This window comes from Mercenaria mercenaria, chromosome 13 (genome assembly GCF_021730395.1).
Source record: "Mercenaria mercenaria strain notata chromosome 13, MADL_Memer_1, whole genome shotgun sequence".
Lineage (NCBI taxonomy): Eukaryota > Metazoa > Mollusca > Bivalvia > Venerida > Veneridae > Mercenaria > Mercenaria mercenaria.
Genome location: NC_069373.1, coordinates 60,363,330 through 60,378,984, shown reverse-complemented (window position 1 = coordinate 60,378,984; position 15,655 = coordinate 60,363,330). Strand labels below are relative to the sequence as shown.

Here is a 15,655-nt window from a genome sequence, read left to right as displayed (position 1 = left end):
AAGTAAACAATATCAGTAAGAGGATTTAGGTGTAAAACAAACTAAACAATCAACACGTCGTCTATTTTTCGGCCCAGAAAGGATTCTGATATTGACCGAATTGGCTAAATGAATCAGATGTTGCACGTATTCAGCAAAAATGATCACAAACCAAAAGCGAAATATTGCCGAATTTATCCTCATATGAATTCGGCAATCAGCATCATATTGGGGCAAGTTTGACTAAGTTAATTAAAAATTACTGATATGCTTTATTTAACAACTGTTAAATGGAGGTCCATATAATATTGAAGCCGGATTTAAACATTTAAATTAAATTTGTTCTTTAATTGCTATTTCCATTTTACGACATGCCCAGTACTCTTAATATAAGATTACTTTCGTACATTTTAATTTGTATCTTTTTAACACCTTTTCAGTGAAACATACGTTCTTCGTAAAATGTTATAATTTCAAATACTGTGACATTTTATAACTTGCACCTGAACAGATTTTTTTGTACGTAAAACATAGTAATTTTAAAGATAAACTATAAAAGTATTATGCATTTTATTCATATACATGTAAATAAACAAACTAAACACTCCAAATCGTATTCGCTGTTATTTTACAACAGAACCCAGAAGTACTGGTTTTATTTCATCATGGACATTGCTTGGTATTGCTGTAGAATTAAAAGAGACGTTGAACTTCCTTTGACACATTTGTACAAAAAGTCTTATATGTCCAGTTATAATATAATGTTAATGCCGTCATTGTTGACATCCACGGTCGGCTTTCATTTCTCTATACGACTAACATATAAAAAGAGTTATCAGTTGGTGCATCCTTCCCAAAAATTAGGTATTTCTTCAAACTTTAAACAAAACGTTAACACGACAAATGTCGTCAGGTTAAAACTCTATGTAACACAGTCAGTTCGAGAAAAATGTCTTATACATTGTCGTGTTGCAAAACAATTACGAATAGAGTAAGATTTCAACAAATTACGGCGATATGTTCTTTGTCACTTTAACACATTTGATACAAGTGCATCAAGGTCACTTATTAATTAGTCTCAAATTCGTTTACATACATTCAACAAGTCATATGTGCCCTTGTTCTTGAATTTTCCAATCAACTCGATCAAACTGTAAGCTGGCTACAAAAGTTTTGCCGACGTTGCCATCTTCATAAGACTGGACATTGGCATACATGTTCGAGTGACTGGGTTAAAAATGTTTACTTTTCCGCTTTTTCTACAGTCTCCTTGCAGAATTACTCGCTGATCCTTGCAGATTACAAAATGAGGAGTCCACGGTTTGTCTTCCCATTGGTTTGGACCGTCAGGATGGCCTATACATGTCCCATATCTCTGTCTGCACGGGATACAACCACTATCTTCACACTGGTTCGCTTCATAGTCACCTGCACATAGAAACAAGTGGCAATTCTTAAAAAATAGGTGTTTTACATAATACTGTATTATTTCAATTTTGACATCTGAATACCTCAACTTAGTGTCTGATCTGATACACTTATGTTAGCATTTTACTTTTGAATCCTTGTATTATTTAAATTCCATCTTCAGCAAGGCGTAGCAATATGTAGCAATGTGATTGCTAAATATTAGAATCGTATGCAGACATTATCAGAAATCATAAAACATATAAAAATCATAAATAATTGTTGTAAGCTTCGGTTTCTTTATTTGTTTTGTATTCTTCCAGGGAATCTGGAGAGAGGTCATATACAAACACAATAAAAATGTACATGTAAAACGTAACTTTCAGATTCTACAGTGTTGGTGTAAGAAACTTTGCTTTGTCTGATTCAACATACACTTAACCATGCTGTTTAAGTTCAAAAGAAACATTTGCTAATAAGACGCATGTAATATTGTTAATGACCAAACAAAACATATAGTATACAATAGTTGTATTATTATAATCGTTCAAATTAAATGCGGTTTTAGAATGATAAAGGCAAGTGCAGAATTTAAGTGTATTATGGTAAGAAAAAAACTAATACGTGGCTTTAATGGCAATGCTCAATCCTTAAAACGTCTGTCTTAGAAAATTATCACGAACTGTTTTGTTTTTGAGTTACTTGTGGTTTATCAGACATGTTTAAACTATATTATGAGAACAATAGCTCCGTTGTGTCGCTGAAGAAACTTAAAAAAAGATACAAAATGACACATCGTTTTTTTTTGTAACGCGAAGAACATAAGTGCAAAATTTTTGCAGTACATGAACACTTACCAGTCTCGGTATATCTATTTTTGTTTTCGATGACGACATTTTTTTGTATTTTGCCTTTGCGTATTAAATTTGCTGCTTATCAAAATTATACCACAAGCAGAGCGTGTGCATATTTATATGAAAGATATGCTTCACTTTTCATCGCCTCGTCTGAAAGAATGGTCAGCTTAAAATGTTACATTGATAGCGACACGCTTGGAATTATCTACATGCTTTTATTTTACTTTTTCATTTATTAAATTATACATTACTATCAATGGTTGCAATTAGTTTTGCTATTCAAAAGTCACGAAAGAATTGCGAAGCCTACAGTGTATTTAAGAATCGGTTTGGACTTGAACCTACATGGATCTTTTGGCTCCCTCCTAGCTCCACATTTGACGTACAGGTAAAGTTCACAAGTGCCACTTTCGATGCTATAGAGTCGAGGATATGGACACTCGGCTTTAACAGGTTTATACATCCCCGTACATCGGTAATACATCGCACAGTTGTCTTCGTGAGGGAAGCTTGTCGTCAAGCCGGGGAGACATCTTTGAGATGATTTCCGGAAGTTATTGTTGCCTGAAAATAATGAACAATGCTGTTTTTAAAACATTCTGATCTAGTTTTGCTTCACTCCCATCAACATATTAAATTCATGCTGTAAAGTCATCTTGAATTCTTGTTTTCTAAACGTTCAGCATGGTCTGTTCAATTGTATATTTCTGTCACCTGTCACATTTGCCCAGCAAGTTGAATTATTCAAAATTTCCTGTTGTAGAATCATATATGATATAATAAAACATGATTCTAATTCGGCATTACTTTGTGGTTTTAATAATACCGAGCGCGCATAAAAATATGTGCACGACATATTCTACCATACGTTTGTTCAGCTGAAGTTAACATTTGTGCATTCACTTTTCATATGAATACAAACAGACCATCTAAACAGTCCACCCTTTGTAAATAAAAATGTTTTTGTTAACATTTACACTATCTATGGCCAAACTGGAATAGAATGTAGTGGCCTAAACAGACAGGTTTAGGATATTTGCCTTTACTCGGAGGCGTTCTTTGGCACAGTTAGGGCTCTATTAGGACAACAGATAAAGCTTCGAGTTTCAAAAAGGCGCACGTAATATTTTCGGAAAAAAAAAACTTACAACATAGGATTAAAAGCAGTAAAATCAGAAAACTTTGCAAGAAAGTTATCCTCGTTATATTCGCTAGCTGTTGATGTTCGTAAAATCGTTATTATTGAAATAAATATTCCTTTATTTTTCACAAGATGTTCAAAAACTCATGAATATTCCACCTCGTACACCATTACAAATGTAAAAATAACTGAAGTTTATGCTCGTAAAAATATCCAATTTGACAGTATAATACTATTGGGTAATATACTCAGTATCAGTATTTTAAATTGATATATACACGAAGGCCGTAATAAAAATATTCAATGTAACAATGAATGAAATCTATAATGTGATAAAATGCATGTGAATGTATTTAAATGAGCGGATGAATGTCTTATATCAATAATATGTCATTAAAACAATAAATTGTCAATAATGATGTTTTCACTAATATATCTTATACTAATGATGATTTGTCAGTCACTAGACTAACTTTACATATCTTGCATATATATCTTCAACGTAGATGATGTCATTTTGGCAAGGCATATCATATCATTCGGTTTTTTTTTCAGGAGGAAACTGTGAAACTGTCAACACAAAAGTATGCTAGGAAAAACGTAATAATAGCGTCATCGAAATAAAAACTACAACGCGAATGTCAAAGACTCGTATTTCCTCACTGTGTCATGCATGGTCTTTTCGCGGTTAGACCATAAGACACGCTGCGAGAAGCCAGTAGTTTACATGTTCACGTTTCTCTCAATGCTTTTTGATTAGAGGATAAGAAACATTGCGAGCAGGAAATAATTTTTACACATTTACGTTTCGTTCGAAAATGCTTTTTTTTCTAGAAGATAAAATGTGCTACGAGAGAGAAGCACACAGTTGCTTACATGCTCACGTTTCGTCTAATGCTTTTTGACAAGAAGACAAGAAATGCAGTTGATAAAAAACTCACTTTTCGCTCAATGCTTTTTTCGGAGCACTCGCACGTACAATCGAGAGGTAACACAAAATGACAAATGTCATAACACGCCAATACTAATGCTGTTTTATTTTGTTCTTCAGCTTGTGAGGAGTATAAGCACGACATGGCACGGCACGGCACGGCATGGCAATGAAGTACGAGCTGATTAAAGTGAACCGCCTCTTTCAAGCTATTTGTTTGACATTGTTCTGAATTATTTAACGTGTAAGATGTTTTAATATCATATTTTGACTATAGAAAGATAGTAACAGTGCCATTTTAATACATTTACTCACAGGTTGCCCTTAATTCATAAACTGATTTTCGTTTCCGTACGCCGAATCCAGGCATTATCCTCCGTTTTCCGTATAAATAACGTTATGCCATCACTTCCGGTTTATCAAACGTGCAGAACTACCTTAATGGAGCTATTATAAAATGGTTCAGTTACAAAACAGGCGTTAAACAAAATAACAAGAGGAAGCATGTGTTTACTTTCTACTTTTTTTTTACTTTTTGTACGTTTATGTTTTGAACTTCAGTGGGATAAAGAAGCAGGTATAAGATGAAAGGTCATAACCTTTGAAAGCTGGTTTCATGTTGTCAGCTTTTTAAAACACTATACCACAACTTGTCATTTATTTTCATTAACTACATTAGAAAATATTACCATTCTTATGAATTGCCACACGAGTTAAACGTAAGAATATGATACAATGTTTATGTTTTAGAAATTTTGACGTGGAAAACAACTTGAAATGTCAGTGTACCTTTCTAGCACATTCAGGTTGCTTGAATTCAGTGTTGTTTTTATTTCATACAATTCAATGCTGTTGTTTTTTTTTCCAAAATAATTCGCGATAGAGTTCCGCTTAAGTTGGTAATAGGGGGCGTTAGACGGATGCCTCACATTTTATTACCTCTCACGAACAGAGTCTGCTGCTATATCGCTTATACGTGACCTGTAAATAAACTTATTTGATAAGAAAATTTTATAGCAATTCAAAAATACATAATATAGCGATCAATTTAGTGAGAATGTTTGATAACATTTTCTGGTTAATATTGTGATAATATGTCTTAATTTTGATCCATTTGTATCTGGATTTTAAGATTCTTTTAATTGACGTCTTTGTATAATTGAAAGTACAGGTGGTTTGTTTCATGTACAAAACTCTTTAAACAGCTGCGTTCCGTTTATCTGAGCGTTCAGTATGGGTAAAATATCTATCATATCTCGTATATTAAATGTTCAACAGTAAATACGTCTGTTTTTGTTAAGATTAAATTTGACAAAATACATAGGGTTCCGTCAAAATAATAATAATAATAATAATAATAATAATAATAATAATAATAAAAAAATCAAACAACAACAACAACAAAAAAAAAACAACAGCAATGTAAGGACTCCAGTTGGTATTTAGCCATTGATTGAAATTAGATGAATTTACAACTACGAACAGATTTATCAAAATCTACAATGGGAAACTTCTTCTATACGCAAAAAAGTCATAAAATGTGCAATTTACCATTCATGCCAACTGACTGGAGGACCAATATTTCTAAATCGGTAGAGAAAAAAGAGAAGTACATGGCACTATACTTTTCATTCAATTAACTCTTTTGGCGTATTCTGAAGTTCCGGAATATCAGTGTTTCATCAAACTGTACATTTTAGAAAAACGTTTTGATCCGAACGTGCAGAGCTACCGTAAGTAAAAACAGTTATATCATGGCACTTTAAACAGAAACGTTTGTTTTTGCTTTATAATGCACTGTAATTTAAACTTAGATAATGATAGACTGAGGTTCAGTGTATGTCTTTGTAAAAAGAGCAAAGACAGCTAAAACGTGACAAGCTGCGGAGTTTTGCTAACACGATAAATGACACACAGTTCATGGTCACACTGTATAACGGAACCGTATATGTAATAATTATATTATGATGTAGAATTACTTTTCTTTTGGTGTCTCGCAACTTATTAAAAGTACCACATGTTGTCATCTCTCAATTTCGATCTATGTGACACAGTGATTTCTTATAACTGAAGCCTGCGGAGAAATCAATAGCAGTGCCTGACCTCATATCGAAAGGCGGTGTTCTAGTGTAACTGGTGCAAACATGAAACTTATTGTGACGTACGGTTATGTGTCTTTTTTTTTCAAAGGTCAAAATGTTGAAAAGGGGTGCTATTATTTTCAACTCCCAATGTTTATGAGCATTTCTTAGTGTAAATGCAAAGTAGCTTTCTTCTCCTCTAAATATGCCTTAAAAATGAATTCAAGCAATTATGAAATTATGATAAATAGTTGTCAAATGTTAGGAACTTTTAGATATAAAACAGTATTTAAGTCCAAAGTAGGATATGCTAATACGTTTTAATATTTTATTGCAATTCTGTTTAGCAAAAATTCTTCCCTGAAATGCTTGAAAGAGAACATTGTATTGGCACTGGAAAAGTGATTTAGTTTGTTTTCTTTTGATTATGAATGCTGATTTTACCGACACTGCCACACAGAGGACCATGGTCTTAGAAATATATTCGGTTTAAATAAATTTACTTGTTCAAGAGACAAAATTCTATAATAAAAGTAAAGATATAGCGTTCAATGGATAGTTTCGAATGTTTTGCCATATTCTTTGTGTACACATGATATAATGCCTATACTGTCTACTGATGATATATCACTAAATTTTGACCTTCCAAACAACTTCTTTAAGTTTGTATAGTCCCATTGTAGTGACAATTATTACTAATATTGAAATGAGGTTTTTAAGTTAATTTGTTATTCATTTTTTAACATTTAGAAAAAATTGCTTTGAAAAGTATTTTTTTGTTATTAAACTATGGCTTTGGCTGCATTCATTAATTTTACTTGTAGGTGTGCTAAGAGGACAAACTGACATTTTAAACCTGTTGCGGAAGAGAAGGTACATATATTTAGAATACAGATGACAACTATATGTTACAGTATTGATAATAACAAGTTCATTTTTAAGTACCATGATCAAATAAAAAAATGACAGGTTGAAGTAGCTTCTTGCAAATCTTGCAGCAAAACACACTAAATGCCATAAATTTCAATTTTTTATCACCTTGTAACAGTATAGTATGCATATTATACTGTTGCAAAACAGGTTCAAACTTTTCAAATAAACTTAATAAGGTTATGTACCGGAAGGTTTGTTCTTGGGGAAAAAATAAGATTTTTTTTACCGTCCACTCAAAAAATTTAGTCTGAACTTATTTTTCGAACTGAAAGGTGAATTTACTGTACGCAAACATACTGACTTAAATAATATCTAAATCTAGTTATCATTTTTTTTTATTTCTTCAACCTTGTTATTTTTAAAGGTGATGTTGTATCTGAACATTTTTATCATATTTTAAGTGAATTATCGAAATGTAACAACGAAACATCATTGGTAATTTCAAAGCAGCAAACACACCAAATAAATTTTTCACGATAGTTGAGTTGCAAAATGGGGTAAAATTTTGTAAATGCAAATAAAAATGAGAAAACTGACTGATACGTAAATAAACTTCAAGGGTTTATTTGACCATTCATATTGTGTAAGATTTGACGAAGTCTTTGTTATAATTAAAGCATTTATAATTTTTTTTAACAAGTTTACTATGCACTTAAGGATAATCATCCGTAATTAAACAAACTTATAGTCCTCAATCTTAATATTTGTTATTAGTACTGTTATAATTTCAACAATACTTCATTTTTCTGTATGTATAAGCATACAAATGAGAGAAAAAACTGAAATCTTAAAATATAAACATGCTTTTTAATAATGATTTATATGGCCCTTAAGTTTTAATAAACAATATAATTATAACTGCATTTGAAATGTCATAATTATAGTTACTGTGAAATCATTATTATTCGTGGGGGATTAATTTTCGTGGATTTCGTGGTTGAGCTCAACCACGAATTTAAGTCCCAACGAACAAATTGTGCCCACGATCATTTTTATTGTACGCAAAGTCGCCAAAAAAAGACACCATAGCCATTCTATCTGATCCGCGGCAGTACTAACCTGCAGCTTTCGTGTAGTTTATGGAGGCTCCATCAACGATAAACATTGGCATGCGTGGAAACAAAACCGACTGTTTCATTTAGAAATGTACCCATGTTGTGTTAATGACATGCTTGACAAAGTAAAAGTAGATACTAAAAATAGCAGTTTGACGTAGCGTCACGTGCCAACCGCACAATAATACGGCTGTTATTTGACTTTTTCGGCACCGCTATGCAATGTTTATAAATGTGAAATTTTTTTATTTTTTTGTAGTAAAATACTACGACTTTGGAGCTATTAAATTAGAGAATCTAATTGCTAGATTTGCGTCCGATACATTAATACTTAATTCACATTACACTTTTCTCGGCAGGAAATAACACGCACAAGTTCAACAGCGCCATTCACTTTGCGAAGAAAAGAAAAAATAAATAAAAAATAAAACCGGACTAGTTTATAATAGTTTATGTAAGGATTACTAGGGTAACATTTTTATTTTTCTATAATAGTTTGTTTTAATTTGCAGTACAATAACTAGTTTTCAAATGATCAACAATCAACTTGTATATTTGTTTCGATTATGAATGCTAATTGTGCAAGGTGCTACGGTTTTGACACTTTTTAATCGGCGCCGACTTTTCTTATTGCATATTTCACAGTTTTAAAAAGTTTTGCAAATTAGGGGTCGTATAACTATAGATAACGAGGTCGTTAATTGGCACATGAACACTCGCTAATCTCCCGCGGCGTAGATTGCAATTTCGGTAACCATGGTAGCGCTGTTTGACACGTGTAGGTTGCACATGTAAGGACAGAAGTACTAGTAGACCTGTTCCTGTGGAAGTTTTTTTTTTCTTTTTTTTTCTTTTTTTTTTTTACAAAAATTGAAAATCCACGAATTTACGTCCCCACGAAACAGCAGTTTTAGGCAAAACCACGAAATTTCGTGCCGACGAAATTAAATGATTTCACAGTATCTATGAAAACTGCGGCAATCAAAATACTTAAGTCGTTATGATGGTGACAATACGTAGACTTTAAGAACAGCGAGAAATACAGCAAAATTGCATTGTATTCACAATAAATAATTATTGTATACCATGCTCGACATTTTCGACTGGGATCCAAGCGTACTTCAATTCAAAGTTAAACATGTACAAATGTTGGGCAAATGGTGTCGAGCAAGGGCAAGCTAACACTAAAACGAAGCATGCTTCAAGGCAAAATTGTACAATAGTTTGACAAACGCTTACACTAAATCCAAGCATACTTCAAGTCCAGTTGTGCTATGGCCAAACATAGGCGTCAAGCAAGGGCAAACTTACAGTAAATCCAAGCATACTCTGAGGCAAATTTGTACAATGGTTAGGCAAATGGCGCCGAGCAAGAGCAAGCTTACGCTAAACCCAAACAAACCTCAAGTACAGATGTTCAATGGTCAGGCATAGGCGTCGAGCTAGGGCAAGCTTACAGTAAATCCAAGCATACCTTGAGGTAATGTTTTACAATGATTAGGCAAATATAATCGAATCAAAGCATATCTCGATGAAAATGTTATCGAATAAAAGCATATCTCGGTGCAAATGTCATCAAATCAAAGCATATGTCGATGCAAAGTTTTACGATGGTTAGGCAAAGGGCGTCGACAAGAGTAAGCTTACACTCAATCCAATCATATTTCAATGTAAATTTCATCAAGTCAAAGCATATCTCAATGGAAAGGTCATCGAATCAAAGCATATCTCGATGCAAAGTTGTACAATAGTAATAAGAACCTTAATACGTATGTTTTATTTAACACATGTACTTTCAATGTTTTACGAATAAACTTAATTTTACCACCACCATCAACAACAACAACAACAAACAACAACAATTTTTATTAGCAATATCGACAATAACATGTCTTTGGCTAAATATTACCAAATATTTAGATAAATTGCTCGCAGCTGTTTTTAAGAAAAGTATTTAAAATGAAACGAACACCTGTATTTTGATTATAGAATGACGTAAACTGACATTTTAAAGATCCAATTGCAAATCTATCAAAACTGAATTCATCTCTGAAATATTTTCTTTGAAAAGAACTATAACTCATTTCATTTTGATGCATCATAATTGAAATACAATACCATGCTATAGCATACGCAGGTAATGTTTTAAAAGAAATGCGTTCGTTACATACGGGAACAGATAATCTTATCGAATCTTTCTCTTACCTAGATACTGTTCAGAATTATTATGCTAAATTTTAGAATGTGACTGTCTGTCGTCAATCGTTAGCGTAATTAATGATTATCATGTGGTTTATTCAGTTTTATACTATATATAGTAAGTATCAAAACAAATAATGTAATATCGTATACACTTTCAATGTTTTAATTCAATATCGAAACTCGTTTTTACATGACTTATGAATATATATTAATATTCAAAAACTCATTTGATAGTTTGAATAGACTCAATGACCTCCAAGATAGCATGGCACTTAATTTTGACGTTTTATGAAAAACAAAATTGTCTGTTTTATTCCTATTGTAGTGGCAAATGCTATATCGTCATGTGACATTTGTGGTTTTAGATCATTTGCTATTCATTTTTTAACATTTAAAAAATGGTGTTTTAGAAATAGTTTTATATTATTAAAATTAGGGACCTGTACCTTATATGTGGGTGTGCTTGAGAGACAGATTGACGTTTTAAGTATTTTACGAGAGAAATAAGACAATCTCAGTTTTCTTTGTTATGGCGATATCCTTCTCTAGTGCTGATGAAAACAAGTTCAATTTTTAAAATGCAGGTCATAAAAAAGATCATGAAAATACAAACAATGACAGTTTGGATGTATTTTTTTAAAGTTTGCAATAAAACACCTTTTTTCAAATTTCATATGTTATGACCTTTAGTTTCAGTTTCATACTTGGAACTATCTTGCTGTTGTTTTTGTTTAAAAACAGTAAGTTCAGCATGAGTCTTCGTCCGCATATAAGTAGTTCAGTATATTAAGTTGTTAATGTGATCGTTTTGAGGACTTGTTTGTAATGGTACATTTCCGTTTATTTGTATTGTGTCATAGCAAGATAAAGAATTTAGTAATAAAACAAGCTATATTGATCATGCAGTACTTTAAACCACAATTATTGTTGATTTTATTAATATCAATCAATGACTTTTAAGATATCAGATACATTTTTTTTTCAGCTATTGAAAGTCTTTATTATATTTAACTGCATTACGTTAGGAGTTATTTGCTAGTAAATGTCCATGATATATTAACCTCACCTTATCGAAAACTAGAGGACAATTAATTTTTGTGCTCTTATACGATTCTGTGTTCTTTAGAGCTCTTGATATTTCTAGAGAAATAAAAAAGAATTTATCAGCTTCTGACCCTTTCGCTGTTTTGATTTTTATGTCAAGAGGAGGTGCGAGTGTGTATGTGTGCATGCATGCGTGCGTGCGTCTGTGCGGTGCGTGTGTGTGAGAGAGAGAAAGAGAGAGCGTGGGGGAGGGGGAGGGGGCTGTGGATGTGTGCGAATGGAATCTTCAAATATTATCCCGCAAAAGCGCGATGATGCCATCGTAGAAGATAGAATTTTGTTGTGGTAATGTTGAAAGTTTCTCATAATCTTCTGACACTGTGCAATAAATACTACCGACTGTAATAGCGGTTATTTAGAATCAGGGGAACAGGTATGACTGTATGTTTGGAACATTGCGTCTTACCGATTAAACGTCGGCAACTGAGTACAGTAATGTTTTACATTACAACAGAAAATCAAACATCGAGGATACTCATGGTAGTCTTGATTTCTTTATTTATCGTCGTCATTTGAAAGAAGTAATGCCTGTTAACAATGGCGAGGATTTCGTTATGCCTCTGATACTGGTATTGGCATTCGATCTTCAGTCTAAGAGAAGTACGACTATCCTCGGTATAATAACATCACTTAATTATGAAAATGTTAATGTTGTGCCAGATATTCATTTGAACATACCTCAAATGTCTAATGAATATCCCATATGATAATTGCTTCTTATATGATGATTAAAGATGTTTTATACATTTTATTAACCATTAAACAAAATATTTTACTGAATACTTTGTGGTATTTTAATAAAGGCAGTTATATAATAAATTTTCAAAAAATGCTATGCATCTTAATGAGAATGATCCGTTATGAACCAAACTCATCATGATTATACTGATATTTATATTAAGTAACTCATTTGTCATTACCTTTTCAGTGTCTTTACATGCACACAGATGAGACAAAAATTTCTCCGCAATTATAAACATGAAAATAAAATAATGACTTTACTATCCATCAAATGTTAATGAACATTACGGATAGCAACATTTTAAAAGACGACATGGTTTTATCTGAGAAGTAACACTGTGACAATAAAAAAGGTACAAGGCTGATAGATGCAAGGAAAATCGCAACTTTATACAGTTACTGTATATCAATAGCGGCATTTGTACAATGGTTAGACAAATGCAAGTTTACTACTTCAAGCAATGTCGCACAACGGTTAAGCACAAGACACAGTACAAAAGGCATGCACGTAACCCTAATCACCAGAATTCAAAAACTAACCTAACAATTAGAAACCACCATTTAGTCTGTAAGTGCATTTTACTTAAAAAATACAAAATAAATAAAAAAAAACAACATTTTCTCCAATGCCCAGAAAACCAACGGGTCTCATTCAGCCTACGACCAAAATTCAATAAAATAGAATTATTGAAAGAATTTTCAAATGAGCTAGATGTGGTAAATCTTCATCGTGGGCACCGTTATATAAACGTTTAAAAGGTATTAGTTCATTTATTTATTTTCTATAGATAGGTGGCTTATCAGTTACTGTACATATTTCTGGAATATGTTTAATATAAATTTAATTTATACTAATTTATCTTAGCCCCCTAATGATTAAAGCTTTCATCCTGGAAAACAGTACTGTTGACTTGTGAGCTGTGTCGTTGATCCCAGTGGTGCTCGAACCCACGACCTCTAGGTTGAGGGAGCAACACCGTAACTAATAAACCACCACTCACCTGATATGAATTTGAATATCTTGCCTCGATTCAGTTTTCATGCCTTAGAGTATGATACGTAATATGATAAGGCAAAGGCGTCTTCAACTGCACTCTTTAAACAGTGTTGTATTGCAATTACGGAAATGGATATATATTCAAGTCATAAACTGCTTTTTTTCACAATATCTACATTATACCTTCTACAACCTTCGAACATGTGACATTTTCTTTTATATTTTTTTTTAGAATTGAAACGAACATATTACCAGAAGTTAAATTTTTCGGAATTTTATGACTTCGTAGTCTAATATATTAATTCTTCTGAAATGAGATAGTCCTTGTACAAATTTAATTATGAGAAAAATGTTATATAACCCACAACGTCAAAGAAATTTATGCTTGCATTTTTATACTGCTGTTTAGTTGAACATTATTATTATCATTATTTAAACAGTGTAACAATTAAAATGCCTTCGTGCTGAACAAAATAGATTTATTTCCCAAATGATAATTATAAATATCGATTAAATAACAATTAAATGAATATTTACCTGCCCTTTTATCTAGCTATTTAAATGTAGAAATGTATTGCAACAAAGTTTACAGCAGTACATTTTAAGATTTATAATGCCTTCCTTCCACATTTATTGTTATGAAAACTCTTTACATATGACGTTTAGTCCCTTAAGATTCGAGATAACGAACTTCAACTGTAATTATGTAACGTTTTAAATAAAAAGAGTTATATACTGCAGTTGAAAGCAGCAAATGAAATAGCAGCAACAAGTGCAAAGCTGCCGCAGCTGCAACCGCTAAAGATACTACTACTACTACTATTGACAACAAAGGCAATAATGATGATGATATTAATGCTGCCAATGTTATAGTTAGTAATAATGTCCATCATTATAAATAGTTATGAAATAGTTATTGTTGTTATTTCTGCTACTACTGATACGGGTGATGATAACGTTGTATAAATAAACTAGATACGTACATGTTATTGAGTATTATATATCGTTAGCCTAAACGTACAGAGTGATGTTCTGTACCTACATATTAGATAATTGCAATTTAAAGAAATGTTATGTTAGTCGTAAAATATACTTACAACTACTGTGGTCATACGATGATCCCTGTAGAACGCATGTCCGAGATTTTGGATCGAAAACCTTCTTTGGGCCGACTTTAGAGGCACATGAGAAACGAAACTGAAGTCCACCGTGACAAATATAAAACGAAGCGCAGTCGTCAGGATCCGGGACTATTTGCGGCCCCTTTATGTTATCGCTGCATATACCATCGCTAATAACTCCATTTATTAAGGCAAAAAATAGTACCAAAATTTGTAATTGCAAGTAGCACGCCATTTGTTATATCAGGATTAACGAGAAAAAGAACGTTGAAATGCTTTTACGGAGACGTGTGATAATTGTATTTGAACGACAATCAACGTAACGTTTTAATAACGATAGCTAAACGTCTAACAAATTACAGTAATTTTCTGCTGAGCACGACTGATAGTCATACCACGATAGATATGTTTCGGCTGAGTGAAAATCGTGCGAACAGCTTCTATTTAAATGCCTCCACATCGTTAACGTCACAAAACATACGTCAGTATTTTCCTAATTTGCATTGCAAAAATATGCATTTTTAATGAAGTTTATTGCTAAATTACGTTTTGTTTTTGACAGAATATGTGTCAAGTTCTGCTAAATATAGTTTTATAGGTGACAATATCATTATAACTACATAGAAACATTTGTTTTAACAAGATAGTTTAGCTTTGATTAGACTGTCTGGTATATTTATTTCACATTAACTTACAATAAGCCACAATAATTTTAATAAAAAATCTTTTCAGCTTGTTATGTATTTTTGAAATATGACATATGGCATTAAAGTTGGGCATAATGTTAACTTTAAAACTTGCCTCAGAAATGTTAAGCCCGCCAAATTAGCTCAGTAGGGAGAGCGCAGATCTGTGAATCGCGGGGTCGTGAGTTTGATCCCCGGTCGGAGCGCATGTTCTCCGTGACGATTTGACAAAAGACATTGTGTCTGATATCATTCGTCATCCATCTCTGATTCATGTTGGAAGTTGGCTGTTACTTGCGGAGTACAGGTCTGTACTGGTACAGAATCCAGGAACACCGGTTAGGTTAACTGTCCGCCGTAACATTACTGAAATACTGTTGTAAAAAATGAAACAGTAATATGAAGTACAGACAAATTCAC

At 32.6% G+C, this 15,655-nt stretch overlaps 1 protein-coding gene across 1 annotated transcript; it reads right to left on the bottom strand.

Moving 5' to 3' along the window:
• Nucleotides 1-532: 532 nt before the first annotated feature.
• LOC123529077 (uncharacterized) lies at nt 533-14,975 on the bottom strand. The gene is made up of 3 exons (XM_045309281.2): nt 14,526-14,975; nt 2,589-2,807; nt 533-1,407 (listed from the first exon to the last, which is right to left on the bottom strand). The coding sequence occupies exons 1-3, from the start codon at nt 14,782-14,784 to the stop codon at nt 1,142-1,144; spliced, it is 744 nt and encodes a 247-aa protein (XP_045165216.1). The 5' UTR covers nt 14,785-14,975; the 3' UTR covers nt 533-1,141.
• Nucleotides 14,976-15,655: the final 680 nt, after the last annotated feature.